Here is a 24,288-nt window from a genome sequence, read left to right as displayed (position 1 = left end):
TAGAGTCTGCCCTATTTCCTGAGCTCCGTGTTATTCTAGGAGGGAGAGGCCTTCAAATGCTGTATGGGTCTTTTTTCACCAATTGAAATTTTCCAGAAGAGTCTCCTGTTTCCTGCCTGGGGATAGGGGTAATTTCCTCCTTGTCATTTTCTTCTCACTCATTCTAGAATCTGACTGTATATACTTCATACCAGGTCTTACTTATAAATGAACAGCATATGAAGGAGTAGGGAAATTTCTACATTGGTTTCCTTCATTTTGTCCCCTTTACAATGAAAATCATTTCTATTGGTATGTGCACATAACTGTTCTGACACTATCCACTGCTCAGTGGGGTGAAATTCACACTACCAAAGAAAATTTACTTTGAACATACGAACAAAAAACTTTCATGTGCATAGAAAAAGAAATAAATCATACAAACGAGGCAAATTAGGATAGATTAAAGGTGACTGAGTGTGAATGTGGTGGTTACATTGATGGCACAAGTCAAAATATAGGAAGTGGAACTTTGAAGAGCACCTTTGTCAATCAGTATGCCCCAGTCACTTGCCCTAGAGGGATCTAAGATCTAGTAACACAAGGGCTGCCTTCCCACAAGCCTATCACTAGGTGGACCATTACAGTGAAGACAGAATAACATTTGTAATGACAAAGCAAGTTGGATAACACTTTGGGCAGAAATCAGTTTTGGAAACATGCTATATATGACGCTAATTTTGGAGGGCAAGTTTAGTTTGCACTAACCAGTGGTTTCAGACAATACTGGGAACCAGGGCTATTTGCAGTAATGGCAAGTCCTCCTTATCTTGGAGCACCTAATTGTGGTTGTAGGACAGATTATGTTAATTATTAAAAAGCTACCTTGTGTTAGCTTCAAATCTGTCCTTCTACTCTATGATGCTGGAGATGGGACCCTGCAAATTACATTTATCCTTGGCCGGCTGGCTCCCTTTTAGGCTTTGCAGTGGGGGCGATAGGAGGCTGGACAAGAGAGAATGGGCTTGCTCTTTCCTGTTTTGCCTCTTGTTGCTGACACTTTTACATGAGCTATAGCTCTTCACCCTGGCAGTGGCCATTAGTTCCAGGCCCTAGCTTTTTCCAGCCTTTCCGGAATCCACCTTGTGTGCCTCTCAGATGTACCAGCTTCAGGAGGTCCCTCTCTGAGCTTCTGGGCCAGCAGCGCTAGGCAGGCACCTCCCTCACTTCCCAGTTCCAGGTTCCAATAACTGCACCCTCCTCCGTGGGCTCCCCCGCACCCCGGAACGGGCACTGCTTCCTGCGGTTACTGTCTCTCTGTGACCTCTGTGTCCCTTTTTGCCTTTTTGGTCCTTTAATAGTTGTTTAACCAATTTTTTTATATTAAATTCTCTCATTCTGTCTGTTAAAATAGCTGGTGTGGCATCTGTTTTCCTTATTGGACCCTGATTAACATACCTGTATATTGGTAGATATACAAATGGAATAGAAAATTCAGGGAAATATTATGATCCAAGTTATGAGAGGAAAACACCAGGAAATACATGAAAAGGTATTAAAAATTCTATCAGCAAAATCACCCTGGCTCCATGGAGACAGAAAGTAGATTAGTGGTTGCCAGGGCGGTGGAGATGGGGGAGTGGGGAGTGACTAATGGGTATGGGGATTCTTTTGGGGTGATGAAAATGTTCTGGAATTAGATAGCAGTGATGGTTGCCCAGCTCTGTGAAGATACTAAAAACCAATGAATTGTGCACTTTACAAGGGTAAATCTGTGTTATATGAATTATATCTCAATTTTTAAAAACAGGAGCACCCCCCTCCCCACCCATAAAATCAGTTTGGCTGCCTTCCGGTCCATCCCCGGCCTGCTCCTCGGCGTTGCAGTCTGTTCTTCACTGACTTGTAAGAATGGTCTTATTAATCTTCAATGACTAGTTAGTCTTCCCAAGAAGAGATGCTTTACTTTGTGTGGCCCCAGCTGGTAGTGACACCATATAGAGGCATTTTTTCAGTCTGTTGTGCCATGGCATTATTTTGCCACTTGTTAAACAAAAGAGGATGGCTGGGCCACTGGGTCACCAACTGAGACAGGAAATTTCTTGGCAGTGGAATGTGTACATCTAAGTTTCTTACTCCTGGCTTTTATGGCAGTGTGAGTTGTCATGGTTATCTGAGATGATCTAATTCACCAAGGACCAAATGTGAGTTCTTTGATCAGGGTTCAGGAACTAGGATGGAGCTGGGAATGTTGTGTATGGGACAGTGCCAGTGAAGATCCCAGCAAGGTGAGACGCCTCAGGAGTTGCAAGGGAGAGAGTCATCAGCACTGCTGGGGCTGAAGGTACCAAAGAAGGAAACAGTGCTTTCAGAAGCCAGTAAAAGTGGGAACCATATGGAAGGGCTCATCCTGTAGGAGCTGAGTTTGTGAAGAGACACAGCCTCTACCAGAGATGCAGCCCTACCATCCTCTACCAAGGAGGGAGTGAGAGTTACCCGCCCTACAGCTCTCCTATCTTCTGCTAGTGCTTCCCGTTGGGTCAAGCCCAACTGGAAGTCAGAGAATAAGGGAGCCCCAGGAGGCAGCTTCCCTCTGCACAGAGCAGGGCAGAGAAGAGCTGAGAATGGGTTGCAGGGGGCAAACGGAGAACAACCAGCACCTGGAGTGCCTGGCAAGATGGCCTTGACAGAGTTGCAGGGATTATTTATAGTTTTCTGAATTAAAGTCATGTAAATAGCTTGCACAGCCAGAGCTCTTGGTACATTGCTGACTGCTTCTGCATCCAACTCTTCTTTCCTTCTGGTTCCATGGAGGAAGTTCCCACCTCTTTTCAAAATTGAGGTCCTCCACACACAGGCTCTAGATTCCATGCCTTTTTGCCTTCTTGGCAACCTTACTCCACCAATCTTTCTTCCTCTTCTAGGTCTTCAGCTTTGTCCTCTCTACGCGACCCCTCCCACCAGTAGTCTAATATACTCTCCCCTTTTCCTCGCCAACAAACAAAAACCTTTGCATATCTTCTGCATTTCTCATTCACAACTAAACTTCTCCAAATGCTCACACATGCTGCTTTCACTTTCCCATCTCTCATTGCCCTGCTCCATTTTCCCCCCAGTTCCTGCTTCAAATTATTTCTGGTACTAGCCATTATTTTTGACAACTTTATTGAGATGTAATTCACATACCATATAATTCACCCATTTAAAGTGTACAATTCAAAGGTTTTAGTATACTCACAGAGTTGTGCAGCTATTACCACAGTCAATTTTAGAACTGTTCATCACCCCCAAAGAAATACCATACTCATTAGCAGTCATTACCAGTTTCCTCTCAACCCTCCTAGCCCTGGGCAGCCACTAATCTACTTTCTGCCTCTACAGATTTGCTTATTGTAGGCATTTCATACAAAGGGAATCATATAGTATGTGGTATTTTGTGACTGGCGCTTTTTTCACTTAGCACAGTGTCTTCAAAGTTCATTCATATTGTCCCATGTATCAGTACTACATTTCTTTTTACTGCTGAATAATAGTGCGTTGTATGGATGGACCACGTTTTAGTTATCCATTCATCAGTTGATAGACATATAGGTTGTTTCCACTTTTTGGCCATTATGAATAATGCTGCTGTGAACATAAATGTACAAGTTTTTGCAAGGACATTTCTCTTGGGTGTATATTTAGGAGTGGAAATGTTGGGTCATATGTTAACTCCAAGTTTAACCCTTTGAAGAACTGGCAGACTTCTCCAAAGTGGCTGCATTATTTTACATTCCCACCAGCAGTGTATGAGGGTTCCAAGTTCTCTGCATCCTTGCCAACACTTATTATTTGTCTTTTTGATTATAGCCTTCCTAGCGGAGTAAAGTGGTATCTCACTGTGGCTTGAATTTGTATTTCCCTAATGGCTAGTGATGTCGAACACTTTTTCATGTGCTTATTAACATTTTATGTACCTTCTTTTAGAAATGTCTATTCAAATCCTTTGCTCATTTTAAAATTGGATGAATCTGTCTTTTTATGTTTTAGTTGTGATAGTTCTTTATATGTTCTAGATACTAGTCCCGTATCTGATTGCAAAATTTTTCTCCCAGTCTGTGGGTTGTCTTTTTACTTTCTCGATGGTGTCCTTTGAAGCCCCAAAGTTTTAAATTTTGATGATGTCCAATTCATCTATAAATTTGTTTGCTGTTGCTTTGCTTTGGTGTCATATCTAAGAAAAATTTGCCTAATCCAAGATCATGAAGATCCATGCTTATGTTTTTTTAAAGAGTTTAATAGTTTTCGCCCTTACATTTATTTATTTTTAAAAAATATTTATTTATTTATTTATTTTTGGCTGCTTTGGGTCTTCGTTGCTGCGCGCGGGCTTTCTCTGGTTGCGGCGAGTGGGGGCTACTCTTCATTGTGGTGCGCGGGCTTCTTATTGCGGTGGCTTCTCTTGTTGCGGAGCACGGGCTCTAGGTGCACAGGCTTCAGTAGTTGCGGCTCGCAGACTCTAGAGCACAGGCTCAGTAGCTGTGGCGCAAGGGCTTAGTCGCTCTGTGGCATGTGGGATCTTCCCGGACCAGGGCTCGAACCCGTGTCCCCTGCATTGGCAGGCGGATTCTTAACCACTGCGCCACCAGGGAAGTCCCTGGATTGTCCTTTTTAAAAAACATTTCTCATTTTCAACTTTGACATCTTCATCTCCTAGGCCTTCAGGCTTCTTTCTTTTTGCCCATATGAATGGGAGTGTAGATCTCTGTGTGTGAATGAGTCAGGTAAGGTCAAAAACTTTGAATTTGGGACTTCCCTGGCAGTCCAGTGGTTAAAACTCCACGCTTCCACTACAGGGGCGCAGGTTCGATCCCTGGTCGGGGAACTAAGATCCCGCATGCCACGTGGTGCGGCCAAAAAAAAAAAAAAAACTTTGAATTTTTCTTCTTTCTCCTTTTCTTTGCTTGAGACTTAGCAGCTGTCTCAAGCTGCTTTTAGCCATTGACACTTTGGGGTCTGAAACATTATGCTGTTGGTCACTATCTCTAGGTATTTTCAAATGGCATTAGAGTTTGATAAGTTGAAGTCATATTAATAAATTTCACAGTAGTTTTAAGTATCTGGAAATTAATAGTCATTTCTTTATTTAATAGACATACACAAAAGAATGGGCTGAGGTTCTAAACCACAAAAGTAAGCATGTGGAAGAAGCTGTCAAAGAACTTATATCAATATTTGAGACTATTTATGAAGTTAAATACAGTGGGAAAACAGCAACACAGTTACCAGGTAATGTGGCTGGTTACAATGTTTGAATCACAAGTGTTACAGATACGTTTTCAAGTAGGCACCTTGTGCTTAGCAGGCACCAAAATTCCAGACTCCCAGAAGGAGAGCAGATGTTCAGCATAAACCACACCGTTTGCAGTTTAGGCACAGTGAGCCCTTTTTATGGATTAAGGAATGGTGGGCACCCCTCTGAAATCCAAGTTCATAGATACTTACTGGGGACCAACCTTGCAAGCAGGGCTTTCCATGGATAGCAGTCTCTGGCCTGCTATGTTAACTTTTTTTTTTGGTACAGCATTCTACCATGCTGGCTGTCACACTGTGTGGGGATGGCATCTAGTGAGTAGAGACCAGGGATGCTGCTGAATATCCTCCATGGCATAGGACAGCCGCAACAACAAAGCACGTCAGTAGTGCTGAGGTTGAGAAACTCCAAGCTTAAACAAGTATTTGCCGCATCTCTTCTTTCTCTGAGAGGTTTTCCACTTAGTTTAAGTAGTTTTCATCAGAAGTATCAAAAACACGAACCTCTCAGCTTACGATGGCAAACGCAAAAGGTAAACAGGTATTTTAGAAAGAGAGCCTGTAAAAAAACCCCTCTTTAAATGTTTCTTAATTCTAGGTACTAATACAGAGTACAGTATATTTAAAGAGTGTATTTCTTAATAGAATGTCAATTCTGTTGAGATGGGTGATTTAAATTGAATTCAAGGGTGATTTCCCCCAGCAACAAATTTTTAATTTTTTTTTTAAAAATAATTTTATTTATTTATTTATTTTTGGCTGTGTTGGGTCTTCGTTTCTGTGCGAGGGCTTTCTCCACTTGCGGCGAGCGGGGGCCACTCTTCATCGCGGTGCGCGGGCCTCTCACTGTCGCGGCCTCTCCTGTTGCGGAGCACAGGCTCCAGACACGCAGGCTCAGTAGTTGTGGCGCACGGGCTTAGTTGCTCCACAGCATGTGGGATCTTCCCAGACCAGGGCTCGAACCCGTGTCCCCTGCATTGGCAGGCGGATTCTTAACCACTGTGCCACCAGGGAAGCCCCTTAATTTTTAAATTAAGAATTTTTTTAAGAAGGAGCTTCCTAAGAAGGTTTGGTTATATAGAATAAACCAAATGCCAAGTATTAACTGTTATATTTTTGTTTTATCTTTTATCTATAGAACAGAGAAAACATGTTATTTTTGGAATTGAAACAGAAGAGGGTGAAAGTGCTGATTATGAGACTAATATTATGCCTGAGGTTGATGTTAATGATAAAGAAGATGAATTTAAAAAGGTATTTATTGTAAAACAACCTTATGCAATTTCACAGAATTATGACTCATAGGATTGTAGATAACCCCAAATGGTGGTTTTTTTTTTTCCAGGCAGTTCTGCAAGCAGTCTGTGTGGATTTATTACCAATTGGATTTATAACAAAATCCAGAAAATATAATTTTCAATTCTATACTGTAGCATCTGACAAGATACAGCAATCCTTACAGTTTTCCCCAACACTGTCAACTTTTAATGCTATTCTGTCAATTACAGTTTCTATAGTTATCTCCCCCTATTGTGACTGACCGTGTTTTCTTATGTAGTAAATGTCACACCTGGGATTGTAGTGCCAATCCATTTGACTCAAAGTGGAGAACTTTGTTCTCAGTTATTGTTTTTAATAGAATTACCTGTATTGCAAGACCGGATTTGATTCACTTGGGGTCCAGGGATCTGCATTTTTTATTAACACTGTGGACTCTCCCACAGGAGAAACCCCAGGTGGGCAGATTCTCACATTACGCTGAGCTGTCTTGAGAATGAAAGTTGAGGAGGAGACATGGGGATTCTTCATCCTTCTTAGGCCTTCTGGTTGTGCATCAACTCTAAATGCCACTCCCACATTTGTACTAATCCCTGCTTTCTCCTGCTCCCGTCAGTTTTCTTTTAATCCTCCGTACTCATCTTTTCATTCTTTCTCCATTTTACATTCTTTTACACTCTCTAACCCACACCCTAACACAGTCTTGGAAATAAACAGCACACATTTGTTTCACTTTCACCTTCTGGCTCAAGGATGCTATCACTAATTGATCGGGAAACACTTTCCCGCTGAGTCTAGATTTTAGCTGTAGATTGCTTCTCAGTACCATGCACCAGGCAGCTACTATCAGTTGGTGGGGGTCAGCAGGAGAGTTCTTTGCTTCCAACTGCATTCCCTTTGACACTGGCTGGGGTCCTTAGAGCAAGACTGAGTACCATCGGAGCCTCTCAAAATGGGGGATCACTTAGAGCTGCATCAGTGCAGACATCTCCTAAACAGCCTCTGCCTCTCAAATCCATCTTCCACATCACTTCCACAGTGGTCTAACTGTAAACATCTGATTATGTCATGCCTGCACTTTAGCCTGGTAGTTGACCAACCCGATCATATTCCTCTTTGTTCACACCTGATAAGCCTCCCTTCTGACCCAACTCAACCTGACTGGCCCACCCAGACTCAGAGGGTCAGGGTGTAGGGTGGAGAGGAACAGTGTGGCCAGAGCCTGGCTCCGGATGTGTGAATCAATGTGCAAGCAAGACGTAGTGCCCAGATTCCTGCCCAGGCTCAATATTTATTCTGTGCTCTGACCAATAAATGTGGCTACTTCTTCTCTGGTGGGAAAGACGGGCTTGCAGAGAGGGACAAACCATGGTGCCAGGACGGTGGAAGTTTCATCCCATATATTTTGGTATCATACATTTTAAAATATGTTTATCCACCAAGCTGAGATTTTTGAGGTTGGAGACTGCATATCCTTTTGTGCCCACACCTCTAAGCATTGAAAAGTGCACCACACTTAAGTGCTTCAGTTTTGTTGAGTGAATTATTGAATATTGAGCAAACCAGGATTATTTTCAGTTAGCTGTTTTTGAATTTTGGCTTTTGAGTAAGGCCTTATAATTTGCTAGGGTGTTTATGAAAGCACACTTTTCATATATTCTTATTTGTTTAAAAAAAACAAGTAATTTAGGATTGAATTTATTTCTACAATATAATTGAAATTGTATAGTTTATTATTTTTCATCTTTCGCATGTCACTTCTAATATTGTATTATTGCTTTGGGGGTGTTAAGAGTTTTTATTTTTTGTACCAAATTTAATATGATTTCTCATTACAGGAATGTAAAGAGGTCTACGCTTTTTTCTCTCATCAATTACTAGACAGTCTTCAAAAAGCTACACGGTTATCTTTGGACACAATGAAAAGAAGAATATTTGTTGGCAGGCAAGTTGAAAATATGCTAAATATGTCTGGTAATACTATCACAACATAATGCTAAAGCACTTTTTATTTTTATTAATTAATTTTAATAATTGTAAAATTTAAAACACGGCATTTATGAAAAGACTGTATGAAAACAAGCGTGTAATACTGCAAGAACAGTGATAAATGAACAACCATGTTCCTAGCACCCAGGCCAAGACAAAGAACACTGAACACTACCAGTACCCTTACTGGTCCTTCCTCTGCTCACCCAAAGGTAACCACTGTCCTGAACTTGATGTTTGTCATTGTCTTGGTTTGCCTGACAGTTTACCCCATGTTTGTATCATTTAATTTTGCCTGTATTTGAACTGTGTTCAGTATTGTTTTTGAGATACATCTATGCTGATATATTTTATTTTCACTTCTGTACAGCTCGAGTATACACGTTCTGTTTTATCACTTCTACTGGTGGTGGTTGTTTGGGTTGTTTCCAGTTTGGGCTATTGTGAACATTCTTGTGCATGTCTCCTGCTGCACCTGCTAAGAGTGGAATGGCTGGACCCTGGGGTGTGTGCATGCCTCAATTTACCAGGCAGTGCCTAGCATGAGAGTGCCCATAGATCCTCATCCTTGCACACAGTTAGTGTCGTTCAATTAAAAAACTGTTGCCAGCATATAGGGTGTGAAGTGGCGTCTCACTGGGATTTAAATCATTTAAATCATTTTCCTGATTACTGATGAGGTTAAAAATATTTTCATGTTTACGAGCCATTTGTGCTTTCTCTTTTTAAAAAATTTGCCTTCCCTTCCCTTCCCTTCCCTTCCTTCCCTTCCCTTTCTTTCCCCCTCTCTTCCTCCCTCCCTCCCTCCTCCTCTTTCCCTCCCTTGTTTCTTCCTTCCTTCTGCCTGTTTTTCTATTGGATTGGATTTATTCATGGATGGTCTCAATATATTATTTTGTTGATGATATTTTTAAACTTCTATTTATGATATTCTTTGCTGCGTTTAAAAATATTCAAATCTATCAATCTTTTCTTTAGTAGTTTGTGATTTTTATGTCTTTTAAAAGAAATCTTTCTGTACTTCATAATATCTTCTAAAAGTTTTAAAGTTTTATCTTTTACAGTTAGGGGTTTAATCCACATGGTATTTATTTTGTGTTTAGTGTGAGGTAGGAGACCAGTATATTTTTTTCCATATGGTTAATTAGTTAAAAGAAAATTAATTTTTCTTTTGGAATGGTTATTTAAATTACACTGAATCTATAGGTAAATTTGGAGAGAATTAACATCCTTACAATACTGAGTCTTCCATTCAGAGTCATGGATTACCTCTCCATTTATTTGTCTTTTTTATTATTTCTCAATGAAGTTTTGTAATTCCCTGTGTAAAAGTCCTGTACATTTTTGTTAGGTTTATTCCCTGGTTATTCATTGCTGAATTTTAATTTAATTGCACTATTAAAATCTCCCAATGTGATAGTGAAGTTGTCAAATTTTCCGTTTCTGTTGTTGTTTTATATCTTTTAAGGCTATGTTGTTAGGTGCATGCGATGTCGTATAGTTAAGTCTGCCTAGAACACTGTTTATTTTATTTTTATTTGATGAGCCTCTTTATCCATATTAATCTTGATTTCTCAAATTCTTTTTAGTCTGTCATTAATTATACTTTCCCAGATTTTTTGGTATACCTTTTCTATCCCTTCATTTAATTTTTTCCATGAAGCTTTTTTGTTTTACCTTTTAAAAGCATAATATACCTGATATATTTTATTATTGACATAGAGTTGATTTACAACGTTGTGCCAATCTCTGCTGTACAGCAGAGTGACTCAGTTATACACATATATATAGATACATTCTTCTTTTATGTTCTTTTCTATTATGGTTTATCACAGGATGTTGAGTATAGTTCTCTGTGCTATGCATTAGGACCTGTTGTTTATCCATTCTAAATGTAGTAGTTTGCATCTACCAACCCCAAACTCCCAGTCCATCCCTCTCCCTCCCTCCCTCACCCTTGGTAACCACAAGTCTGTTCTCTATGTCTATGAGTCTTATACCTGATATTTTTATTTAATCTGATTATTTCTGCCTTTTAAAGAGTTTAATCTGCTTACATTTTTGTGATTTTTTAATATAGTTACACTTAATTTATGACATTTTATTTTGTGGTTTCTTACTATCCTTTTTCTTCGGTTCATTTATTATCTGTTATCTTTGGAATGGATAATTTTCCCCTTTTATTCTCTTTCCTATACTTAAGTTCTTTCAGTAGTTACCTTCAAATATAGAATACATATATTTAGCTCTATTTTAAAAAAAATACTGTGTATAGTTTTTTCAGTTTTCTCATTTCTAACTACAAGGGCCTTGGCATGAAGTCTATCTACTTTCTCATTCTTTTATTTATTTATATTTTTAACATCTTTATTGGAGTATAATTCCTTTACAATGTTGTGTTACTTTCTGCTGTATCACAAAGTGAATCAGTTATATGTATACATATATCCCCATATCCCCTCCCTCTTGCGTCTCCCTCCCACCCTCCCTATCCCACCCTTCTAGGTGGTCACAAAGCACTGAGCTGATCTCCCTGTGCTATGCAGCTGCTTCCCACTAGCTATCTGTTTTACATTTGGCAGTGTATATATGTCAATGCCACTCTCTCACTTCATCCCAGCTTACTCGTCCCCCTCCCCGTGTCCTCAAGTCCATTCTCTACGTCTGCATCTTTAATCCTGTCCTGCCCCTAGGTTCATCAGAAGCATTTTTTTTTTTTTAGATTCCATATATATGTGTTAGCATACGGCATTTGTTTTTCTCTTTCTGACTTACTTCACTCTGTAACAGACTCTAGGTCCATACAACTCACTATAAATAACTCAATTTCGTTTCTTTTTGTGGCTGAGTAATATTCCATTGTATATATGTGCCACATCTCCTTTATCCATTCATCTGTCGATGGACACTTAGGTTGCTTCCATGTCCTGGCTATTGTAAACAGTGCTGCAATGAACATTGTGGTACATGACTCTTTTTGAATTACGGTTTTCTCAGGGTATATGCCCAGTAGTGGGATTGCTGGGTCGTATGGTAGTTCTATTTTTAGTTTTTTAAGTAACCTCCATACTGTTCTCCATAGTGACTGTATCAATTTACATTCCCACCAACAGTGCAAGAGGGTTCCCTTTTCTCCACACCCTCTCCAGCATTTATTGTTTGTAGATTTTTTGATGATGGCCATTCTGACTGGTGTGAGGTGATACCTCATTGTAGGTTTGATTTGCATTTCTCTAATGATTAGTGATGTTGAGCATTCTTTCATGTGTTTGTTGGCAATCTGTATGTCTTCTTTGGAGAAATGTCTATTTAGGTCTTCTGCCCATTGGGTTGTTTGTTTTTTTGATATTGGGCTGCATGAGCTGCTTGTATGTTTTGAAGATTAATCCTTTGTCAGTTGCTTCATTTGCAAATATTTTCTCCCATTCTGAGGGTTGTCTTTTGGTCCTGTTTATGGTTTCCTTTGCTGGGCAGAAGCTTGTAAGTTTCATTAGGTCCCATTTGTTTATTTTTGTTTTTATTTCCATTTCTCTGGGAGATGGGTCAAAAAGGATCTTGCTGTGATTTATGTCATAGAGTGTTCTTCCTATGTTTTCCTCTAAGAGCTTTATAGTGTCTGGCCTTACATTTAGGTCTTTAATCCATTTTGAGTTTATTTTTGTGTATGGTGTTAGGAAGTGTTCTAATTTAATTCTTTTACCTGTAGCTGTCCAGTTTTCCCAGCACCACTTATTGAAGAGGCTGTCTTTTCTTCACTGTATATTCTTGCCTCCTTTATCAAAGATAAGGTGACCATATGTGCGTGGGTTTATCTCTGGGACATTTATCCTGTTCCATTGATCTATATTTCTGTTTTTGTGCCAGCACCATACAGTCTTGATTACTGTAGCTTTGTAGTATAGTCTGAAGTCAGGGAGCCTGATTCCTCCAGCTCCGTTTTTCTTTCTCAAGATTAATGTGTAAAGCTTGTGTTTCCTTATTTATTTTCATTTTGGATGATCTGTCCTTTGGTGAAAGTGGGGTGTTAAAGTCCCCTACTATGATCGTGTTACTGTCGATTTCCCCTTTTATGGCTGTTAGTATTTGCCTTATGTATTGAGGTGCTCCTATGTTGGGTGCGTAAATATTTACAATTGTTATATCTTCTTCTTGGATCGATCCCTTGATCATTATGTAGTGTCCTTCTTTGTGTCTTGTAATAGTCTCTATTTTAAAGTCTATTTTGTCTGATATGAGAATTGCTACTCCAGCCTTCTTTTGATTTCCATTTGCATGGAATATCATTTTCCATCCCCTCACTTTCAGTCTGTATGTGTCCCTAGGTCTGAAGTGGGTCTCTTGTAGACAGCATATATATGGGTCTTGTTTTTGTATCCATTCAACTAGTCTATGTCTTTTGGTTGGATCATTGAATCCATTTACATTTAAGGTAAATATCGATATGTATGTTCATATTACCATTTTCTTAATTGTTTTGGGTTTGTTATTGTAGGTGTTTCCCTTCTCTTGTGTTTCCTGCCTAGAGAAGTTCCTTTAGCATTTGTTCTAAAGCTGGTTTCGTGGTGCTGAACTCTCTCAGCTTTTGCTTGTCTGTAAAGGTTTTAATTTCTCCATCAAATCTGAATGAGATCCTTGCTGGGTAGAGTAATCTTGGTTGTAGTTTTTTCTCCTTCATCACTTTAAATATGTCCTGCTACTCCCTTCTGGCTTGCAGAGTTTCTGCTGAAAGATCAGCTGTTAACCTTATGGGGATTCCCTTGTGTGTTATTTGTTGTTTTTCCCTTGCTGCTTTTAGTATGTTTTCTTTGTATTTAATTTTTGATAGTTTGATTAATATATGTCTTGGCGTGTTTCTCCTTGGATTTATCCTGTATGGGACTCTCTGTGCTTCCTGGACTTGATTAACTATTTCCTTTCCCATATTAGGGAAGTTTTCAACTATAATCTCTTCAAATATTTTCTCAGTCCCTTTCTTTTTCTCTTCTTCTTCTGGGACCCCTATAATTCGAATGTTGGTGCATGTAATGTTGTCCCAGAGGTCTCTGAGACTGTCCTCAGTTCTTTTCATTCTTTTTTCTTTATTCTGCTCTGCAGTAGTTATTTCCACTATTTTATCTTCCAGGTCACTTATCCATTCTTCTGCCTCAGTTATTCTGCTATTGATCCCTTCTAGAGAATTTTTAATTTCATTTATTGTGTTGTTCATCATTGTTTGTTTGCTCTTTAGTTCTTCTAGGTCCTTGTTAAACGTTTCTTGTATTTCCTCCATTCTATTTCCAAGATTTTGGATCATCTTTAGTATCATTACTCTGAATTCTTTTTCAGGTAGACTGCCTATTTCCTCTTCATTTGTTTGGTCTGGTGGGCTTTTATCTTGCTCCTTCATCTGCTGTGTATTTCTCTTTCTTCTCATTTTGCTTAACTTACTTTGTTTGGGGTCTCCTTTTCCCAGGCTGCAGGTTCGTAGTTCCCGTTGTTTTTGGTGTCTGTCCCCAGTGTCTAAGGTTGGTTCAGTGGGTTGTGTAGGCTTCCTGGTGGAGGGGACTAGTGCTTGTGTTCTGGTGGATGAGGCTGGATCTTGTCTTTCTGGTGGGCAGGTCCACGTCTGGTGGTGTGTTTTGGGGTGTCTGTGGCTTTATTATGATTTTAGGCAGCCTCTCTGCTAATGGATGGGGTTGTGTTCCTGTCTTGCTAGTTGTGTGGCATAGGGTGTCCAGCACTGTAGCTTGCTGGTCATTGAGTGACGCTGGGTCTTGGCATTGAGATGGAGATCTCTGGGAGATTTTCACCATTTGATATTACGTGGAGCTGGAAGGTCTCTTGTGGACCAGTGTCCTGAAGTTGGCTCTCCCACCTCAGAGGCACAGCCCTGATGCCTGGCTGGAGCACCAAGATCCTTTCATCCACACGGCTCAGAATAAAAGGGAGAAAAAATAGAAAGAAAGAAAGAAAGAAAAAGGATAAAATAAAATAAAGTAAAATAAAATAATATAAAGTTATTAAAATAAAAAATAAAAAATAATTAAGAAAAAAATTTTAAAAAGTAAAAAAACAAAAAAAAATAACAGACTGACCGAACCCTAGGACAGATGGTAAAAGCAAAGCTATACAGGCAAAATCACACACAGAAGCATACACACTAAGAAAAAGAGAAAAAGGGGGAAAATGTATATCTTTGCTCCCAAAGTCCACTTCCTCAATTTGGGATGATTCGTTGTCTATTCAGGTATTCCACAGATGGAGGGTGCATCAAGTTGATTGTGGAGCTTTAATCCGCTGCTCCTGAGGATTCTGGGAGAAATTTCCCTTTCTCTTCTTTGTTCCCACATCTCCCAGGGGTTCAGCTTTGGATTTGGCCCCGCCTCTGCGTGTAGGTCGCCTGAGGGCGTCTGTTCTTCGCTCAGACAGAATGGGGTTAAAGGAGCAGCTGCTTCGGGGGCTCTGGCTCACTCAGGCCGGGGGGAGGGAGGGGTACGTACGCGGGGCGAGCCTGCGGCGGCAGAGGCCAGCGTGACGTTGCACCAGCCTGAGGCGCGCTGTGTGTTCTCCCGGGGAAGTTGTCCCCGGATCACGGGACGCTGGCAGTGGCGGCTGCACAGGCTCCTGGGAGGGGCGGTGTGGATAGTGACCTGTGCTTGCTCACAGGCTTCTTGGTGGCGGCAGCAGCAGCCTTAGCGTCTCATGCCCGTCTCTGGGGTCCGCGCTGATAGCCGCGGCTCGCGCCCATCTCTGGAGCTCCTTTAAGCGGCGCTCTTAATCCCCTCTCCTCGCGCACCAGGAAACAAAGAGGGAAGAAAAAGTCTCTTGCCTCTTCGGCAGCTCCAGACTTTTTCCCGGCCTCCCTCCTGGCTAGCTGTGGCGCACTAGCCCCCTTCAGGCTGTGTTCACGCCGCCAACCCCAGTCCTATCCCTGGGATCCGACCGAAGCCTGAGCCTCAGCTCCCAGCCCCCGCCCGCCCCGGCCGGTGAGCAGACAAGCCTCTCGGGCTGGTGAGTGCTGGTCGGCACCATTCCTCTGTGCGGGTGGAAAAATCTCTCCGCTTTGCCCTCCGCACTCCTGTTGCTGCGCTCTCCTCCGCGGCTCCGAAGCTCCCCCCTCCACCACCCGCAGTCTCCGCCCGCGAAGGGGCTTCCTAGTGTGTGGAAACCTTTCCTCCTTCACAGCTCCCTCCGACTGGTGCAGGTCCTGTCCCTATTCTTTTGTCTCTGTTTTTTCTTTTTTCTTTTGCCCTACCCAGGTACGTGGGGAGTTTCTTGCCTTTTGGGAAGTCTGAGGTCTTCTGCCACCGTTCAGTAGGTGTTCTATAGGAGCAGTTCCACATGTAGATGTATTTCTGATGTATTTGTGGGGAGGAAGGTGATCTCCGAGTCTTACTCTTCCGCCATCTTTAAGCTCTCCTCCGCTTGCTTGCTTTTAGTTCAAAGAGTTCCTTGCAATAATATGTTTATCTGGGAACCATTGACCCTGAATGCTAAAGTTGGGTCTCCACTGTGAATGTGGAGGCTTTATGTTTCTTGTGATTATTTTTCCCCCCAGTCTGCTTGTAGTTATGAATGGAGGTGTAGGTTTTCAGTAATGATAACATTTCTTGCTATGGAAAGTTTACATTTATTATAATTTTGTCTGGGATGGGGACAGAGATCAGGCAGAGGGAGATAACCAAACTAATTTGCAGCGCTGATATGTGTCATTCATTAATTGCACTCATGTGTCTGTCTGTGTGTCTGTACTTCTGTCTGAGCATAACTGATATTGTTTAAAAAGGCAGTTTTTAGAAGGTTTTGACTAGAAACCTCCTGTTTAATCTTGTACACACAAAAAAATAAAGTATATGAAGTCATATGCTTTTTGTTGGTGATTTTCAGCATCCGTTGTGGGGCTGGGAAAAAGGATGCTTTTAGTAAACATTATTAGGTGGTACTTTACTGAGAGAAAGCAACATTAAAATACTAGAAAATGGGTAGGAGACTAGTATTTCACTTCAAAGAATATTAAATCATTCAGTGTTCTTAATTTACGAACTAGTTTATGAAATTTATGGTTCCATTGTAAATAACATTCTCTTCATTAATTCAGTATTTTGAAAATTGTCTTTATTTTTTTAGAATTGAAACTTGTAGCATAACCAAGCTATTTATGAAATTTTTGGTTAAGGTTTGTAAGTTAAATGTCCATCTTATTACAGCCCTTATGGACGAAAGCGGTCAGAAGATGTTATTTCCTTCCTAAAATCTGAAGTACATCTTGTGATTCCTAATGTGGTAAGTATTAAATATTCAAGTTAATACAGTGATATTTTGCTAATGTATTTAAGAAGTAAAGCATTAGAACTGAACTTTTATTTAATCTCTTGGTCCTCTGTGCTTTTTGACTTCACCTCCGTATTTAACAAAAATCAAAGTGTATCATTTATATCTATTATAAAAATTACTTCTGCAGAGCTCATGGTGTATTGAAGGTTGGTGTAAGAGTTAAGTATCTGTTGGGCTATCAGTTAGCAAGTACCCTACAAATCATCTTGCTTTTTCTTACTTCAGACATTAAATTATCTAAATAAGGCCATCTCAGAAGTCCAAATCCCTATACTGAACACCCAACTGTAAGACAACCCATGGCAGAATAGAAACAAAGAAAGAAAGAGAGAGCCTGTGCCCTGAGTTCATGGGTCCCTTGTGCCTTCTTAGGGCACTTTTCTCTACCACCCCTCTGGCTGCTTATTGGCATCTGGAACACCAAGCCATACAGGATGACTGAGGTGCATTCTGTGACGAGCCAAGGGTTAAGGCCAGGCAGGAACAATCTATGGCTCACCTGACACCACATCTACACAGTCTGGCCTCCTGGAGGACAACTTCTTGGCTTATTTGGTGCATTTCAAAGAACTGAGGTCAAAATCTTGGCAGTATAGTTTCTTCAGTTACTCTGCTTCATGGACATCCAACACCTGCCCACAATATTTGGCTGCATCCAGCCACCCTCACAGGGAAAGGATGGCAAGTACTATGTTTGACCTTTCTGCCTGCAGGAATTGGTAGAATAGGAAAGCTTGAAGATCGGTAAAGTCTGCAGCCTACCTTCCTCTACCATCCCTCTCCTCGAAGCAGCCTTCCACTGGGCCAGCGGAGGCTTTCCCTGCTCAGTGGGGAACAGGTGTGGTGAGAATCAGAGGGATGGATTTGTATGTGGCGGCAGCACCAGGAACTTGTTTCTTCTTTCCACAGGTAATGGTTCCTAGTTTGGATGACATTCAACAAACCATTAACCGTATGATCCAGTTAACCCTGGAGGTCAGCAGAGGAGTGGCTCACTGGGGGCAACAGCAGACCCGTCACATCAAGACTGTCATTAGCAACCTCTCCCATACCACTACTGACGGGACCCATCCGAGCACAGGAAAGCAGTTGAAGAAGGAAGACAGTAAGAATGTTAAAACAAATCTCAGATGAATAGAGTCTTAGAACTATAACAGTTAGTAAATGGTCTTTCTGATTCTTCCTGGGTATGACAGCCTGTAGATATTTTTAAACTCATTTTTATATGTGGATTGGTTAAACTTTACATTAAAAAAAACTAGTGTTCTCCATCTTCCATCTTAAACATAGCATGCAGACATTTCAGATTTTGATCATGGGTGAACAAAGATATTTATCACTGTTCTACTACCATAGTCTCAGATTCAAAGTTAAAAATGAAAATAAACCTTAGAACTAATTCTATTTTCAGCATTGTATTTGATCTGATAAACTTAGTTTGCTAGAACATGGTGCTTAGAAAATCTGGGTCATGTGTTCTTTGTACATGAAATATATATAAGCTATTCCCTTAAATAATTATGAGTGTGATATGACACTGACCCAAAATTCCATAGACATTTTTGGATACTTTCTTGTATAGAAAGCCAAATTCTTTTTTTCTTTTTTTGCTGTTCTGCCACATTAACATTTTTATTTATTTATTTTTGACAAAAGTTATACATATTTGAGGTGTACTGCATGATGTTCTGATGTACGTATACCTTTGTGAAGTGATTACCACAATCAAAGTAAATAACATATTCATCACCTCCCATAGTTAACCATTTTTTGTGTGTGTGGTGAGAACACTTGAGGTCAACTCTCTTAGCAAATTTCAAGTATACATTATTATTAACTATAGTCACCATACTACACATTATGTTTCTAGAATTTAGTCATCATATTAGTGAAAGTTTGTACCCTTTGATCAACATCTCCGCTTTTCTTCCACCCCACCCCAAGTAAGTATCATTTATTGATACTTCAGCTAACTGTTGCCATACAAGAATACCAGATTAAACCATTTTAAAAGAGAAGGTGGCAATCTGGAATTTTTCATGAAATCTCATGATTTTTTAATTGTTAACAACTGCTTTAAAAAAGTAAGGAATTGTTTGGGCCAAACAAAAGTATCCATATGGTCTCTGCTTGATGGAGAATACTTGAGAGTTTCAGTCAAGGCTGTGACATGACTAGGTTTCGGCAAGAGATGTTTATCATGGTGGTTAATGGTGGTTGTGTGATCTTTATATACCAGATGCTGAGTTGAAGACAAGCATATGTTGTCTCATTTAATCCTCACAAGTATTTCCATGAAGATTAAATAATTGGCTTAAGGTCATTTGGGTAGTAAACGTAGTGGCTCTCCTTTAACCACAAGCCTGTTCTGTAGGGTAGCAATTTCAACTCTTCTGATCTTTCCTTGGAGGACGTTTTGTTTTGGGGGAGTGGTTAATCAGTGTCTTTCAGTTCTCTCCTCTGAATAACAGTTTCCCCATTTTAAAGAAACCTAGACCTCAAAATCTGACACAGTAGTTTAATAAGAGTAAGTGAAGCTAATGAGAGAATAGCTCTTAATTACTTGGAACGGGGTGGGGGGGTCTTTAAGAAAATAAAGTTTAAAAAGTCTATAAATATTACAATTGATAGTATTTAAAGTTGAATATAGGAGTTATCTATAGTATAAAAATGTCTTTTTTCAGAATCTTTTGAAGAAATTATCCCCGCACGGAAGCTGAAGAATTTTTATCCAGGTGTGGCAGAGCACAAAGATATTTCCAAGCTGGTCCTCCTCCTTTCTTCCTCTGTGAATTCTCTCAGAAAGGTGGCTCATGAGGCCCTGCAGGACTTTCAAAAGTACAAGACGCTCTGGACAGAGGACCGAGACGTGAAAGTGAAGGTATGTTTCCGCTACTTGTGATGCAGTTTGGTGTTTTTTTTAACACCTTTATTAGAGTATAATTGCACTACAATGTTGTGTTAGTTTCTGCTGTATAACAAAGTGAATCAGCTATATGTATACATATATCCCCATATCCCCTCCCTCTTGTGTCTCCCTCCCACCCCTCTAGGTGGTCACAAAGCACCGAGCTGATCTCCCTGTGCTATGCAGCTGCTTCCCACTAGCTATCTATTTTACATTTGGTAGTGTATATATGTCCATGCCACTCTCTCACGTCGTCCCAGCTTACCCTTTGCCCTCCCCGTGTCCTCAAGTCCGTTCTCTATGTCTGCGTCTTTATTCCTGTCCTGCCCCTAGGTTCTTCAGAACCTTTTTTTTTTTTTTAGATTCCATATATATGTGTTAGCATACAATATTTGTTTTTCTCTTTCTGACTTACTTCACTCTGTATTGTTTATCTCTAACTCCGGTGGGAAGACCAAGAAAACATCAGTGATAATGATGAGAACTCAAGAACAGAGGCCGAGAACCTGTAAATGCCACACACCTAACACATCATGTCTTGCATAATTCTCACATTGACACTGGGGCAGTTGATAATAATGAGGTTCAGGCAGATTTTGTTTAATTTGCTTAAACATTTGAGTACTAATTATGTTCCAGACATGCCCAGAGGCCGGGTATTCAAGGGTGTGTCCAGCTTACATAGGCTCAGCTGTATATTTGGTTAGAGACTCAAGGAAAGTTTAGAACTCTGAATAACCATTCAGAAATGTGAAATTCCCTCACATAGCTTCCTCTTTCAGTGCTAACTGTTCATCCCTTTCTCTACCGAGCCACTGGCCTGATAGCACACACAAGAGGAAAAATATATAAGCAGATGCAGTTTTCTAATTCAACTATTAGAGGCGTAAGATTTACATTGTCAAAAAGCCGAAGAAAATGTTGATTCTTTCCTTGCTACAGGAGTTTTTGGCTAACAACCCCTCTCTGACTGAAATCAGATCCGAAATTCTACACTATGCTACTTTTGAGCAGGAGATTGATGAGTTGAAGCCTATTATAGTTGTAGGAGCACTTGAATTGCATACAGGTATTTTATAAATATTATGTAAAGTGTCTGTATTTTCACATGAAATGTTACTTCATTTAGAAAGCAGTTATTAAGCTACCTTGGTACAATATTATAAATATTAAGTATTTCTGGACCACCAATATTGTTCATATATATGCTATATATATTATATATTATCATATATTATGTATATATAATATTATACCAAAGTGACTTAATGTACTTGATACTAAATTGGCACTCAAACAACTAAAACTACAGGGGGAACTACAGGTTACTGTGAGGAGGGGATTGTGTACATGGGATAAGAGTCAAAACAGTTTGAGGTCTCCTGAGAAGTTAGTCCAGTTGGGGTTAGAGTATCAGAGGATTATGAGACAACCACTTAATGTCTGAAATCAAAAGCCCAAGCTGACTCTACTGCTAACTGTAGTGAGGGAGAGCTGTATTAGACAGGCACAGTGTTTTCAACAGTGTAGGCTGCTGGTCTCATATAGGGGTTACCTAGAGGAAATTGGGGAAATGAGTGAAGGCTTCTAATGGGATGGCCAGAAACAGAGCAAGGTTCACATTGGATAGTGCTAGAACTAATTTCCAAAATTCTTCTCCATTGACTTCAGTGTCTTTCTCATGAATGGCTTAATATACTCCACCAGGATAGGAATTAAGTCTTCAAAATCCTTACAGAACATTTAATTCAGACGAACTACAGACTAACTACATTTCAAGTGCTCAGTGTGGCTAGTGGCCATCAAATGGACAGTGCAGTTATAGATGCTCAGATTACACATAAAGTGAATTGTTTCAGAATGTCAGTTGTATTTTATTTTGACCTTTTCTTGTCTTCACCAGAGCCAATGAAATTGGCCTTATCAGTTGAGGCTAAGGCATGGAAGATGCTACTCTGTCGATATTTGAATGAAGAATACAAAAAGAAAATGTCAGACATGATAGCATTTATCAATGAATACTTGAAAAAGTTATCTAGACCTATTCGTGATTTAGATGATGTCAGGTTTGCAATGGAAGCCTTGTCTTGTATCCGTGATAATGAAATTCAAATGGACATGACTTTGGGACCAATTGAAGTAAGAAATGATTGCATTTTTCTTTCTTGAAATGGTATTTTTTTAAAAAAATAGAGAAACACTAAAAAGTTGATTTCTTCATCTATTTTATGGCACAGTCTGCCTATTTTTCCTCTCTGATGTTGATGTCCTTGGAGGGATTTTGACAATTATCAACAGTGAACAATATATGAAGGAATATTAATATATTCATAATGATGTACTGGTCTAGACAGTGTTCATTTTTTTTATGCTGGCACTTACATTTTACAGAAAAGAATGGTTGTATTCTCTCACTTCAGTCCTGACATGTTAGGCAAGTTCCCCAAATATCTTTGGCTTTCCTTAGAAACCAGTTATGTGTCTCACCTGTGACCAGCAGCATACCATGGGCAGATGGTGCGAGTGGTCCACTTAGGCTCAATAGTAAATTGTTGGAATTTATATCAACAAGAGATGTTTTTAGGGAAGAGTACTGTTTTAGTTCCTGTTGCTCCTATAACAAATTACCGTAAACTTAATGGCTTAAAACAAATTGTTTTATAGTTGTAGAGGTCAGAAGTATGAAAATGGGTCTTACGGGGCTAAAATCAACATGTCATCAGGGGCTCTAGGGACGAATCCTTTCCTTGCTTTGTCCAGCTTCTAGAGGCTGCTTGCATTCCTTGGCTCCTGGCTCCCTTCCAGCAGTGCCATCACTCCTACCCCTGCTTCTGTCACCACATCTCTGACTCTGAATCTCCTGCCTCCCTCTTTCCCTTAAATGGACCTCTGTGATTACATTGGGCCCACATGGCTAATACAGGATAATCTCCCCATGTCAAATTCTTTTACTAATCATATCTGCAAAGTCCCTTTTGCCACATAAGGTGACATATTCACAGATTCTGGAGATTAGGGTGTGGATAACATTGGGGAGGCTGTTATTCTGTCTCTCACAAGTACTTATGACTAATATTTAGAATTTCTGGCTCATGGTGATAATAAAAATCAGACTCAGTTCGTTTTATTACTGTTTTTTAAATTCTCTGTGGACAATGCACTCCCTTATAGCCTGCAAACCTGGGGAACTGGCACTCCCCCTGCCTCCTTTTGGTACCCAGTGTTCATGACTGTGCATTGCTTTCTTGAACCCATTTAGAGTTTATACACTTTGGGAGCTAATGAAATTCATACCTTTACTACTTCTTTAAATCTTAGTATTTGGGTATTTTGAATGCTGACCACTCGCTTCTCAAGATTTAACAAATTATCATATCATTTTTCCCTGACTGCCGAAGCTCAGTTTTTCAGCATAAATTCTTTTGGTAAAGCCAATTGCCAACTCATCACTTTAAAAAATTTAGGCAAAATTGGTATATAACATTATACAAATTTCAGGTGTACAACATTATAATTCAATATTTGTATGCACTATAAAGTGATCACCACTGTAAGTCTTGTTACCATCTATCACCATACAGTTGATCCCCTTCACCCATTTCACCGTCCTCCAATCCCCTTCCTCTCTAGTTACCCACCAATCTGTTCTCTGTATCTATGAATTTGTTTTTGTTTTGTTTTGTTTGTTCATTAGTTTCTGTTCTTCAGAATATCTCCCACATCATCATTTCATTCCATTCCTTATATAGCCAACCCATATTTCAATAGAGTATGAGAAAACATTTTGCACAGTGTTGTCACAAGATCACGGAGGAAAGAGGCAGAAAATTATTCCAGGGAGTTTTTCCTAGGATAGTATCTCAAAGCGATTTGCCTACTCTCCACCAGAATCACCTTGGTGCTTATTAAGTTCAGATTTCAGGGCCTGGGATCTAGAGTCAATATCTGATGTAAGTGATAATCTGAAGGACCTTTTTATACACGTTTAATTTTGGGACCCATTCTTCTAGTCTTTGAAGACATAGGAATGTGTCTTTAGAAGGCATCTAAGTCATTTGGCAATTATATTCCTTGTGATGTTTCTGAACTCTGCCCCCACCCCACAGGAAGCCTATGCTATTTTAAACAGATTTGAAGTTGAAGTAACCAAAGAAGAATCAGAAGCAGTTGATACCTTGAGATATTCTTTCAACAAATTGCAGAGTAAAGCTGTAAGTACAAATTTAATTCTTACTTTTTTTTTTTATTGCTGTGTTGGGTCTTAGTTACGGTATGCTGGCTCTTCACTGTGACGCATGGGCTTCTCTCTAGTTGTGGCGTGCGTGCGGGTTTTCTCTTCTCTAGTTGCGGTGTGTGGGCTCCAGAGCACGTGAGCTCTGTAGTCTGCGGCACGCAGGCTCTCTCGCTGAGGCGGGCAAGCTGAGTAGTTGTGGTGCGTGGCCTTGGTTGCCCCGCAGCATGTGGGATCTTAGTTCCCTGACCAGGGATTGAACCCGCGTCCCCTGCGTTGGAAGGCGATTCTTTACCAC

The 24,288-nt window shown here is 40.2% G+C and overlaps 1 protein-coding gene across 1 annotated transcript in view; it reads left to right on the top strand.

The window, feature by feature from the left end:
- The window catches only part of DNAH8 (dynein axonemal heavy chain 8), a 310,762-nt gene that overhangs the window by 50,211 nt on the left and 236,263 nt on the right, over window positions 1-24,288 (top strand). The window contains exons 18-26 of the mRNA XM_061195092.1: window positions 5,112-5,247; window positions 6,410-6,525; window positions 8,388-8,494; window positions 16,725-16,800; window positions 17,761-17,956; window positions 19,536-19,732; window positions 20,702-20,828; window positions 21,663-21,898; window positions 23,866-23,970. Coding sequence (XP_061051075.1) covers window positions 5,112-5,247; window positions 6,410-6,525; window positions 8,388-8,494; window positions 16,725-16,800; window positions 17,761-17,956; window positions 19,536-19,732; window positions 20,702-20,828; window positions 21,663-21,898; window positions 23,866-23,970 — 1,296 coding nt within the window. The remainder of the gene's footprint in view (window positions 1-5,111; window positions 5,248-6,409; window positions 6,526-8,387; window positions 8,495-16,724; window positions 16,801-17,760; window positions 17,957-19,535; window positions 19,733-20,701; window positions 20,829-21,662; window positions 21,899-23,865; window positions 23,971-24,288) is intronic.

The sequence above is a fragment of the Eubalaena glacialis genome, chromosome 7, assembly GCF_028564815.1.
Source record: "Eubalaena glacialis isolate mEubGla1 chromosome 7, mEubGla1.1.hap2.+ XY, whole genome shotgun sequence".
In the NCBI taxonomy this organism is placed as follows: domain Eukaryota; kingdom Metazoa; phylum Chordata; class Mammalia; order Artiodactyla; family Balaenidae; genus Eubalaena; species Eubalaena glacialis.
Note: the sequence above shows the minus strand (reverse complement) of the source record. Positions and strands in the feature narration are given on the sequence as shown.